We start from the raw sequence: 13,104 nt of genomic DNA, 5'->3' as shown, positions 1-13,104 counted from the left end.
TTCTGAGCAGGCCTGCTAAAGCACTGGAGACAGTACAGTACTTTGAATAGAGATTCTTCCGTTTGAAATTTGAAAATAGGTGACTCTTAGGAAAGGTGGCAGAAGGGAAAAGTGTAGAACGATGTCATTAGAGAATGATTTTTGTTTCTAATATTGCATAGAAGTTAAGGAAAATCCCATGTAGGTATAGTAATTGAAACCTATTAAGAATCAATATCAAGATTCTCTTTCTTTTTTTAATATGTCTCTAAGAGGACATACATCCCTCAGATGTGGTTTTCTCCTTTGCAGAGGCAGACATTCATAGCAGCAATTATCTTTTATTACTACAGAATTCCTGTTTTTCATTCATTGGCACTCGTAGAATTGCTCGCCAGTAGGTCTTGCTGTAGGAGACGGCCTCCCAGCCTCTAATGGAGCATCTCCTCTGCCCACCTGTAGGCTTGGGCAGGTTGTCCAATAGGAAGATGAATGTTTCTCCTGGGAGGTGCAAGAGATTCCATTCCAAAAGAAACCATTCTCTTAGCCACGTGGTTGGATTGCTTATAAATTGTGTTTCTAGAGGAGGAAGAAAACTTTATATATATATATATAAAGTTTATATATATATATGTATACACACACATATATATACATACATGTATATGTATATGTGTGTACATAGTATATATGTACGTATATGTGTATGCATGCACACATATGTATACGTATGTATAGATAGATATAGATATATAGCTACACAAATACACATAGATATGTTTATATGTATTTTTTAATGAGCAGATAATCAGTTCCCACAAGACTAGTTATTATTATTATGTTATTATATTATTATTATTATGTCATCTTATCATCTTCTTTGCTTTTCAGAGCTTTTGCAATTTATATCCTCAAAAATCTCATTTAATAATTAAATGTTGCTGTGTATTTCCCTTGTCCACTCCTTTGCTGATACAACTTTATTCTAGTGAATAATTACACCTGGCATCGTCCTGAGTATGCAGAGCTTCCATCTCCCAAATCCTTCCATGCTTACCTTCATTCCTTGTTGGTTTCTGCCCCAGTGTGATCCCCAAAGCAGCAAACAGTGGGAAGAGATATCAGCCTGGCTCAGAAGAGAGGCTTTTATTGCAAAAGCAACTTTAAAGCCCTACAATAACAGTGGTGACACTAGAAGCCTTCCACTTTTTCATCTCAATGTTGACTTTTTGGGTAATATTTTCTCTCTGAGATGTCCCTTTTGTTCACATTAGCTTAATTCCATGCATATTTTCTTTTTAATTAGGTGGAGGGAGGACGGAAATGTTACTATTTTTTCCCTTTAACTTCCATATAATTCCAGATAATCTGGATTATAACTTTAAAATGACAATCTCTAATTTTTATTTTAAAGAAAAGTTGTTATACATACTTACGTTTTGATATAATTTTTAAAAAGGAATGTCAAGTAACTGTTTCAAGAAGTGGGCTTTGAAACCGAGGTTGTTGAGGTTTGTAGATAAAAGCTTAGTACATCATCCGTTGCAAGTTTTCACTATTTTGTTTATTTCTTTTTAATATTTGATTCTTGAAATATACTGAAAATTATCCCATGTTCAGATCTTAGAGATTTTCATTCATTTGTTCAATGAGGACTTAGCGTGTAGCATGTGCAAATCACTGTGTAGGTTTATCTCATTTGACTGCTTCTGACAATGATACTTTTACAACCCTTAATGCATCATTTCCCAAACTATATTCTGGAAAACCTTGTTCCATGAGATGTTGATAATTGTTCTCTGAGAGGGTTACAAGTTAAAAATTTTGAGAAATACTGCACATAACCCTTACAGTCTTAGGGGATTTAAAATAAATTCTAGCATATCACAGAATACTTACAGTAAAGAAAAGTAACCACATTTAGTATATGTTGGCTATATTTACTGGGTGATAGAATTAGTTTCCTTTTAGATAGATTACCCATTAATATTAAAATTCCTATTTGGCAAAGCACAGTTTGAAAAATATTGTCTTAATGCAGTTTTGGAAATAGCATTCAAAAAGTATTGGCCAAATTGTCTTGAGTTTCATTGTTGGTCCTATCTCCCTTGCTGATAATCTCTCTCTCAGCAGCCCTCTTTTATTTTTATGCCTCACTTTATGTTTACAGAATTACATTTTCTCTTACGGATAAAACCTGAGCCATACCTTTAGATCCAGGTATGAGAGGGTCAGTGATAACAGCTTATAGTTCATGTGCTCATTACTCTTTTGCTATTATATTAGACTCCTGGCTGGTCTCTCAATGCCTAGGTTAGCTTTGCTCTAAAGACCCTATTGATTGTTTTTATTGCACACAACAGCTAACATAGTGTACTGCACACAGTGTTGACCTAAATAATTCTACAGAGCTTTGTAGATCTTAGCACATACACAGTAGAGATCATCTTTTTGAAACACTTTCTTCTCTTGCATCTGTGATGCTGTTTGCTCTGATCTCCTTCCTACCTCGGATTGCTTTTGTGCAGTCTTCCTAAAAGGGTTTATTTATTTATTTATTTATTTATTTATTTATTTATTTATTTATTTATTTTGCCCATTTCTTCTATTGTAGTATTCCTTGGGACTCTGCTTTGAGCCATTCTCTCATTTGGTAAATTCTTCCTGTTTGTTCTCATCCATATCCATATTTTCAACTATACTTCCTTTGGTAATAATTCCTATTTTTTTGTGTTTAATTCCTCCCTTAAGCTTCTTGCCCTAGTCTTAGTTATTTATTAGACTATCTTGACTCAGATGCCTTCAAGATAGCCTCATGGTAGCATATCTGCAGAAAAACCCATTATTTCTTTGTCCGAGACACTGTTCCTCCTGTGTCTTTTGCTGTCCTGATGTCTGCTACCTTCATCTACCCAATTATCCAAACCTCACTGATGGGAGTCGCCTTTTATGCCTTAACTTCATTCACTACCCACACACAGGTACTCACTCAGCCGCAATTCTGGTCCCTGTGCCTCTCTTTACTCCTACTGCCTGAATGATCTTTTTTTTTCCTTCACTTTTTTTTTTTTTTTGATTGGGGAATATTGAGGAAAAGTGTTTCTCCAGGGTCCATCAGCCCCAAGTCAAGTCACTGTCCTTCAATCTAGTTGTGGAGGGCGCAGCTCAGCTCCAAGTCCAGTTGCCATTTTCAATCTTTAGTTGCAGGGGGTGCAGCCCACCATCATATGGGAATTGAATTGGCAACCCTGTTGTTAAGAACTCGCGCTCTAACCAACTGAGCCATCCGGCCGCCCTGCCTGAATGATCTTTTCATCATTTGTTCCTTGACCTTTCCTTGATGCTTCTTGACAGGAGTCTGTGTCTCTAGTCTTGCCTACATCCAAAGCATCCTCTACATTCTGTGCAAAACAATATATGTAAGACAGGGACTAGAATTATACTCGACATCTCAACCTTAATTGGTTCAAAATCAAACCTCCTCCTCCCATAGTCTTCTCTATTTTAATAAATAGCAGAGTCATGATTTTAATTACTAAGGCCCAAAGTCTCTGGTGTCATCCTCGCCTGCTCTTTTTCTGTCATCCAATCCAATCAAGTTCTGGTGGCTCAACTTGCAAAATATAATCAGAAACCAACCATGTCTCACCACCTGCGCTGCTGTTACCTTAGTGTATGCTTCTGTCCTCTCCCTGGATTTTCACAAACTCCATACTCATGTCCCTAGGAAGTTATTACCTTCTAAAACTATGCTGCCCAGTGCAGTAGCTTCTAGCACCAGTGGCTGTAAAGCAGCGGAAACATGGCTGATCTGGATTGAGATGTGTTGTGAAAAGACACACTTGATATTGAAGAATTGGTATATGAAAAGCATGAAAAATACCTCATGAACAGTATTTCATGTTGCTTATATATTGAAACAGTAATAGGTTTGGATAGGTTGGGTTATAAATAAAATTAATTTCACATGTTTCTTTGTACTTTTTCAGTGGAATTACTAGAAAAATTAAAATCATGTGTGGCTCACATTGATATTGCTACTGGACAGGAACACTCTAAGGTCTTCTTTAAACACAACAGTCAGAATGAGCTTTTTGAAATGTCAGATCTTTTCAGTCTTCAGGCCCACATCCCCCAAAGGCTCTCCAGCTAACTCGGAGGGAAAGCCAGTCTTTCCAGGGGGCTCTAGGGTGCGGCATGATCCTGTCCCCTCAGCTCCTGTTCCTCCCACTCTCTAAGGCCTCTCCAGTTTCTAGGACTTCCTTGAAAGCCCCACCTGAGGGCTTCTGCATTTACATCCCTTCCTTCACTTACAACACCCTTCTCCAGAGGACTGCATGCCTCACTTCTTCACTTTGTTCAGATGTCTTCTCTAATGCCCTGTATCACACGTGATACATGCCCTGCCTGACTCAGAGTCTGCATACCCACACACACTCAGCATGAAACTTTTCGTCGTGTTTTGGCTTCATTTGAATGGCTCCCCATTGCCTATAGAATGAAGTCCAAATTGCTTAGTGTATCTTGAGCCCCATTATCACTTCGCCACTTCCTCACTCTCCAGCATATTTCTCACGATTCCTCTCAGCAGCCCACATGCTGTGCATTCTGAATCACTTGCAAGAACCCAAGATAAGAAAAACGTGATAAAGAATATGTTAGAGGGTTAAAGGATATTATGAAAAGTAGACATATCTTTGTACAGAATTAACATTCATTGACCTTCAAACATTTGGTGTTAAAACATTTTAATCCTTTGAATTCCACTGCCATCCATCTCATAAAATGTGTATTAATATAATCAACACCAAAGACAAATGATATACTCACCAATCAAGGGTTTAAACCTTTGTTAAAGGATCTCTATATGAATAAGTTTACCTTTACTAATATTTATTTTCTCTCTAGTAATTAGTATAATAAGAGTTTTTCTCCTTCTAATTTAAAAGGAGGCATAACTTATCAATAGCTTAGTGAGACACTTTACTGTAAGAAAGTGAGGGGAGTTTTTAGAATGAACATTTCTTTTGTGGGTAATCAGAAAAAACGAGAATTTATAGCTCAGTGATAAATAAATAAATAAACCTTTCAGAAATGTTTATCGTTCCAGCTCATTAAAATGTTATGTCTTTTGGGCAGTATTTCCTAAAGGCCATAAAATTAATAGTGTATTTTAAAAGTTTTATTGACGTGCATTTCCTTAAGGCTAATTTAGCTCTAGTGTTTAATTGTGGTGTCTCATACAGGCTGGAAATCTGGCCGTTAATATTTTTCTGTTTTAATAGGCAAACATTTTCCTCCAGGGCTAGCTTCCATATTCTTGAATGTGTTTATTTCACAGTGGCTTGTGTTTTCATGTGCTGAAATCCTGAGACTCTGTGAGAGCTAATCTGGAACTGGTATTTTTGTGTGTCTTAAAACTGTGCTGAAATTTCAATTAATGACTAATCATGCCCCTGGCCTGGCAGAATACACAAAACTAAACTCCTGCTTATCAGCTACCAGAGTATAATTTTACATCTTTCACTACACACAGCAAGGACAGTGCAATACACATTTATGGAGTACATGCAGTATAGCAGGCACTTTCTGGACTACAGAGGATTCTAAGGCATACGTGTCCTCAAAATGTAGAAAATGCTAACATTTTCCGTCATGCCTTATATAAATGCACTTCCTAGCAAGCAAATTCCTTTCCTCTTTCAGGGAACTTGCCTTCCACCTACTATTCTATTTAGACTCTGCACAATATGAATACCTCTTCCTTTTTAGTCTTCCTAAGTGGAGTTGCTTTTACTCAGGGCTCCCAAACCACAAGGACAAATATTCAGAGTCAACATTCACAGAAAATTTCAGACTTCCTAGAGGCATATCATTCTCCTTACCTTATTATCTTTGCTAGACTCCCTTGATAACAGTCCTTGAACTCTACTCAGGCTCAGCTGCCTTTTTCCTGCACCACATCTCCCAGAATCATCCTGAGCACGTTTAGTCTGTCTCTGTACCACTCAGATCTTGTTGTGCTTCCTATTAAGTCTGTTCTGTCTCTAACTCTTTGAGACACAATAAGATTTATAACCAGAAAGTTAGTGGACCAGCTGCAGGCTCCATTACTCTCAAGCCAGTCTTGAGGCTGTGACTGAGGTTCATCATCTCCATTCTCTGACACCCATTTCTGATTTTCTCATCCTTGGCCAGCACTTCTGCTAGTTTGCCTGGTAAAATGTCCCAGATGCTCATCCCTGAGGATTCTGAGTCTTTGGCTGCCTTGCCCTCTCTCACTGTGATTGCTGTAATCCATGTTCACTGTTACCACCAGGCACTGAGGCACCAAGAGAAGGCCCATGAATCCCCAGCATTCCCAGCATCCTTCTCTCCCACCCCCACCTCCCACTGTAGTAGCAATTTTCTTTCCTCATGATGGGTTGGACCGATTATACCTCCTCTCTTTGCCTGCTGATCCATCAGCTTGAGAGGCACAAAGTGACCAGGCAGAGCCTTACTACAGTGGAACCCTTACCGTGACCACTAATGTGATGGTTCTCAACTGGGGATGATTTTGCCTCTAAGGCAAATTTGTTGATGTTTGGAGATACTTTTAATTGTCACATCTGGGAGAGGGCTACTACTATTATCTAGTGGGTAGAGGTCAGGGATGCTGCAGGACATGCTCCCAAAGTAAAGAAGTATCTGGACCTAAATGACAACAATGTCATTTAGAAATGATTCCCCCTGAGACCATGGACTTCTAAGCCCGCATTTGAAGCTGTGGGGGCATGAAGTACACAGTATTCAAGTGGGTCCCTGGGAGTGATGATACAAAGGTTCATTCATTCCAACCATTGGTTCCCAGACCCATGTCTTCTAGCTGTTGGGAACACAGCCATCAAATAGCATCCACTGGTTCAGTGCATATACTGCATTCCAGTGTATAGTGTCCTAGAGTTGTCCAAACAAAAGATGGGAAGGCTGGGACATTTATCCACTCACATCTTGGGGATATGGTGAGACTATGAGGTGGGACACTGGCATGGTGATACAGATGTTCATTAACAGCTGTGCAAAGCTCACATGGGTGAAAGAGATAAACAAAGACCAGAAGCTTCTGCTGTCTGTAGAATATATTCAGAATAAAAGGGCAGGAGCTTTTTCTTTATCACCACTATATTGCCAGCACCCATGCAGGTGCCGTGTTTATAGATTCATATGAGTGGCTCAATAATTATCTGTTGAATAAAGATGAAATAACTGAGTAAATAATGAATCGATGAAATCGTGCCTGAAATTTTCCAAGTGTATTGAATATTTTAGTGTTTCTTAAATGAAGAAACTTAGGATAATATTAGATGAACATTTTTTAGATGAAGAAACTCAAGGTCTCAAATCTGTGGCTTTCCTATAAATGTCATGATGGCAGCTTTTGATATACGTCACGTTTGTTCACAGTGTCTCTTTTTTTCTGGATTTGATTGACAATTATATATATATATATATATATAACTTACTTCTAGATTCAATGTTCTCCTCTGCTTCTGAATGGTGGTTTAACTGACACATCCATGAAGGCATTATTTGAGTTAAATTTTAAAATCAGGGTAGTATTTCAGTGGGTGCAAGTGGAGTGTAGAGAAGACCACAGACAAAAACATGGGGATAAGAAATCTCTGAGTGCATTTTCAAGCAACAGTTACTAATTCGAGCTTATGACATATGATTGTGTATATAGGAGCAAGAGAAAAATCTTTGAAAATATAATTGGAGCTACAATTTGCCGGGCCTTTGAGTAGCAGGCTAAAATATCGTCAGAACTTCATAAACGGCCCAGTTACTGACTGTGATATCTTGCCTCTATAATAGAGCTCATGCTTCCTGGTGGTAGACGATATGCACTTCTTAATTCCCACTCACTAAATGCTTATCATTGTCTAACTATTCATGTGTTTTATCTTCACTCTTCAACTCCATAAGAAGCCAATCAAGGATGACACTAATTCTCTCTCCTCAGTGTCAGTAAGCAGACTGCTTGACGTGGAAGATGCAGTAAATACTTAGAAAGTCAAAAGCATCCAGTTTGGTGATCCTTATCTGAATCTCTTCTATATGTGAATTTTTTAAAAAAATTAGTATGTTTGAGGGAAAAGGTTAGTAGCATCTAGTCGCACATATTTTAAACTTTGCTGTATGCCTGATTTTGTGTTCATCCAAAGAGGTGAGAAGAATAGAATGAAGGGTACAGGGATATGTACGACAGTGTGGGTGTCATTGTTTTAATACGTTTCAGAACTTTTTGTCTAAATCTCAGCAAAAGAATCCAAGTGATCAGACGGGATTTCTTAGCTTTCACAAATTTTAGAAAATTTCATTTTAAAAAACCTAAGCTAAAGGTGTAAACAGTTGTAGATTTTTAATTTGGCACAATTTAAGGCCGATTAGAATAATAAACATATAAAACTTTTTGGATTAAACCACACACTCTTGTTACACTCACCACCAATAATGGAAATGCCTAATAAAGATTTCCTTTAAACTGATGTCTTTTGTCATTATAATAGTCACTGTAAACAGTTCAGTTTTCATGCTAGGAGATTGATTTTTTGTTAGGTTTCTTTCCTCCCTTCCTACTACCTGCACGTGGTCACACATGCACACACACACACACACACACACACCCTCAGTTTTTGCTTCTTTCCTGCATATCTTTGCTTTGAATTATTCTTGATGGAATCTTGTTTTTCTCGGCTTATTTCCTAGATGGGAAGTGATGGAATTTTACGCCTCAGTACTTCAGCTCTAAATAATGAATTCTTTGCGTATGCAGCACAGGGATGGAAACAGCGACTGGCAGAAGGTAAATTTCTGTTTTCCATTATTTTTTGACATATTTGAGTACACATACTGTCCAGAGCTTTGCATCTTTCTCTGATTTCCACATCTTTTTTCCCCTGAGGTATACTTTAATGTAGTAAAAACTTACATCCTATTTTGAGTAACTTCATTAATTCTTTTGTTATACTTGGAATTTTTAATATTCGATATTTTTGAAGAAAGCATGATGTTATCTGGAACATAAAAATTTTGATATAGCAAGATTTTATTTGGAATGGTAATTTTAAGTCCTTGTTTGACGTATTATGTATTCTATTAATGTCCTGGAGCCCAAAGAATCTTCTTCTAAAACTTTCTTCCCTTGAAGCCACCATTTCACCTTATCCTTCCTTTAGTCACCAGGCTCCTTGGAAGACTAAAAAAAATACCCATACTATACCACATTTTTGCTCCCTTAACCATTCACTTCGTTATAGTTGGGTGTGGCCCCACTAATGCAATTGCAATAATCTCCCCCAGAGAATACTCGTGGCTTTTTAATGGCAAAGTTCAGTTTGCTCTTCTCAGTTCTCATATTTCATGTTCCTTCTCCAATATCTCATTTTTTAAATCTCATCCAATTTTAAACCATGTACCTTAGAAAGTCATAATATGCTTTAAATTGTTTCCTGAAGCTCCATTTCTGACAGCCATTTCTCAGCTTCCTTCAGGATCTCCCATTCTTTCATCTGAGGGTAAATGTTGGTGTGTCTACCATTTTCTTCCCTGCTATTTTCTTTTGTGTAACTATACATATTCTCTAAGCAGCCTCATTCACCTTGGTATCAGCTATAGCCCATATGCTGAAAACTTCCAAATCTGGCTCTAACTCCTCTTTCCTGTTTCTCAGTGTTCTATTCCAAATGCCTACTGGATCTCTCCAGCTGATATCCAGGCATTTTAATACCAAAACGCCAATATTAAACTCACTATCTTCCCTTTAATATCTACTATTCCTTCTGCCTTCTACCAGTCTCAATACTGTCCTCATAGCATCTCACTTTGACACCTTCATGAGATCTTTGACCCTCTTCCTTCTCCCCAGGCCCATCTGGTCACGAAGTATTAATTGTGCTGTGACTCTCAATCCTCTTCAGCATTTTCAGAGCTACTGGTCTGGATATAATGTCCTTCTCTCATGTATGCTATTCAGTTGGTTCCTAGCTGGAATCCTCCAGTTTCTTCACCCTGTTTCTAAACTATTATTTGGCCATATTCTTCCTTCATTGAATTACCACCAGGACCTCCCTTTCTCTGTCTCTTCAGAACTCTCTTTAGAATACGCATTGAGTAAGAAGCCTCAGCCTACCTTTCCTATTTTATCCTATCCTATAGTCTACTCACAATTGGCCACTCAAAGGAATATAAATATACATATTCATATCTCTGTGACGTTTGAATTAATTACTTTGTAAAAGCTTGCTCATCCTTCAGAAGCTAACTCAAGAATCAGTTCCTATATATGGCCTCCCTTAATCGATTTAGACAGATTTAGGTATTTTCCCTTCTACACTTTTACTACATTTATCCTATACAGAGCTTTTGACATTATATTACAGTCGATTGTGTGCCTTTTCTCCCACCAGAAAGATTTCATTAAGGACAGTGAATATATACTCTTTCATTCACAGCCCCAGGCATGCAGTACATTTGTTAAATGTTTTAGAGTTCATATATGACTAAATGACTGTTTAAGTGATCTTCATAAAAAGAGAAGCTATGGAAATATTATCAGTACTTGACCTTTTAGTTTTCAACATCCATAAAGGGTTATTCAAATTAATTACATGTTTTCTTTATTAATTGGCAAAAGATATGGCCACTTTTACTCAATATATAAGCATTTTCTTTCTAGGAGAGTTTACTCCAGAAATGCAATTGCGGATAAGGCAAGAAATTGAGAAGGAAAAGAAAACAGAACCTTGGAAAGAAAAATTCTTTGAAAGGTTTTATGGAGAAAAGTAAGTGCTAGAGCATTTTTTTTTCTCATTTCTCTTAGAAGGAAATGAAAATGTAATTCTCTGCTTCACATAGCACACGCATATGCTGTAAAACTTAATAAACCTGTGATAAAAGGCAATAGTCCCTCAGTGTAAGAAATCACGGGTAAAATTATAATGGCATATCAGCACTTAAATTTTAAAAAAGGCATTTTCAAGGGTTTATAACTTGTCCATGAAAATTCATTTTGGACTGAAAACAGCTCATGAAATCCTACAGAAGTCAATTTGGGCTTTCCTAACTGGATTTTAGTAAAAATTTAATGTTTTTTATTTAAGTATTTTTATTATTGAATACAATAGACACAAGTAATTTTAGACACATATTTAATCCTCACATTTTTCCAAAAATGTTGACTGAATATGTATTTGTTTAGTCTTTATTTTGAGGAGAGCTTCAGGTGTTACCCTTTACTCTATCCATTTCTTCTTTGGGTATAACCAGATTTAATTTATTATATTTTATTTCTATGTGTGTTTCTTTTAAAAATAATACTGTCCACATATAAATGTGGTAGTGACTAAACTCAAAGTATTTCTCCTTTGCTTCATAGTTAGCAGGGACGTATTCTACTTGGGCAGAATTAGAGTCTCAGGCACAATCAGATCTCTGAAAAAGGAAAAGGGACTAAGAAGCTGACAATTGACAGTAACTTTAGATCCTCCTTAGTAGAGAAATTTAAGCTTTAACTCCCATGTATACAATTAAGCTTGAAAGTTGTTTTGTGTAAAGGACGCGGAGGTGGTGCAGGTAACAAAAACTGTACCATTTGATCTAATTTCACAAAATTTCTCCTCTAAATGGGGGGATAAAACATCAGCAGGAATCTCACATGATTGCTCTTCATGAAAAGGGATCATGTGACTACAGTCTGCTTCCTCCGAGTAGGCTACCCTTCCATGAATTGTTCTAAAGCAGTACTCTTGAGTAGGAAGGCTTGTTTTCAACTGCTGTTCTAGCGTATTGGAGGCATAAACATATTCAAGCGAAACCAAAAGGACATAATTAATGTTTTTATCTCAGAAATTAAAAATGTGGCAGGTAAGTTCTGTGCCTTCAGAGATAGTCACCGACAATATTACTCAAGTCTGGCTGCATCAAAATCCTCATTGGAGCTTTCAAAAATAGATACAGATTTCGAGGACCCACCCCAGACATACGGATGGAGAATCTCCAGGAATTGAGCCCAGGAATCTGTACATTTAGATGCTTCCCAGGTCATGCTGATGCGCGGAAGGATTAAGAATCCTGGATGAGGATCTTGAAGACCACCGAGGAGGCCTCCTGCTTGTGTCTGACAAAGGGAATGTTGGGAGCATTTTCAGTAAGGGCAGAAGCATAAGGGAGGTAGTTACCTCCAAGGCACTGGTCCTTAATTGTTATTGAGTATTGGCCCATTCTTTCATTAATTCAACAATATTTATCCAACATCTCCTCTGTGCCAGACACTATCCTAGATGCCAGAGGTTCAGTCATCTGTAGGGCTTCCTAGGCTCTTCCCTCAGAGAGCATACATTCTAGAGACCACGTGTTACAGATAGCTGTCCTTCATTCAACAAATCATTGAGCATACACTAGATCTGATATGTTTCCAAGTGTTCTGCAAATACTATTTTCGCTTAATTCTCCCAACAGTCCTGGAAGGTGGATAACATTATTCTTACATTAAACAATGGTTTACAAAACTGAGGGACAGGAACATTTAAGTAATTTCCCCGGGTTTACACAGTGTGGTTAAGTAATTTGCTCAGTGTCTTAATCCTTAAAATTCTTCTCAGAAAAGTTCACACACATACAATTTTTTTACATGAAATTTGGGGGCTCCACAGACTCCCATGGATATCAGGTTAAAGGCCCCTGCCCTGAAGGATGACAGCCACAATATTGTGAGTAAATATGATTCCCCATCACGATCACTGAGCTCTGAATACAAACAGTTCTTTCACTTGACCCATTTCTTGCTGTACTTCATCCATTGAGTTTCTCTGCTCCCTTACATTACTGGACTTCTCGCTTGTTTTTTTCTGTCTTCATATTGGATAACAGATGTATTTAGGACATTTCATTGACTGCCCTTGTAATTTTGTTACTTTCAGATTACCTACATCCTCCCAATATATAAGGGATATTTTTTTCCCTAGCATCAGATAATTTTCATGTGCCTTTTCATTAATTTAAATTTTCCCAAGAAGGCTGCCATCCAAACTCACCTCTAGTTAATATCTGTCTTATTTCATTTTTTGCTCTTTGTGTGAGGTC

General features: G+C 37.5%; 1 protein-coding gene across 3 annotated transcripts in view; it reads left to right on the top strand.

The window, feature by feature from the left end:
* ASXL3 (ASXL transcriptional regulator 3) overlaps window positions 1-13,104 on the top strand; it is a 171,079-nt gene that overhangs the window by 142,587 nt on the left and 15,388 nt on the right. For all 3 annotated transcript variants that reach the window (XM_081078727.1, XM_081078725.1, XM_081078726.1), the window contains 2 exons: window positions 8,731-8,827; window positions 10,700-10,805. In XM_081078727.1, coding sequence (XP_080934853.1) covers window positions 8,731-8,827; window positions 10,700-10,805 — 203 coding nt within the window. The remainder of the gene's footprint in view (window positions 1-8,730; window positions 8,828-10,699; window positions 10,806-13,104) is intronic.

The sequence above is a fragment of the Rhinolophus hipposideros genome (assembly GCF_964194185.1).
Source record: "Rhinolophus hipposideros genome assembly, chromosome: 17".
Classification (NCBI taxonomy): domain Eukaryota; kingdom Metazoa; phylum Chordata; class Mammalia; order Chiroptera; family Rhinolophidae; genus Rhinolophus; species Rhinolophus hipposideros.
This window is presented reverse-complemented; position numbering and strand designations above follow the sequence as displayed.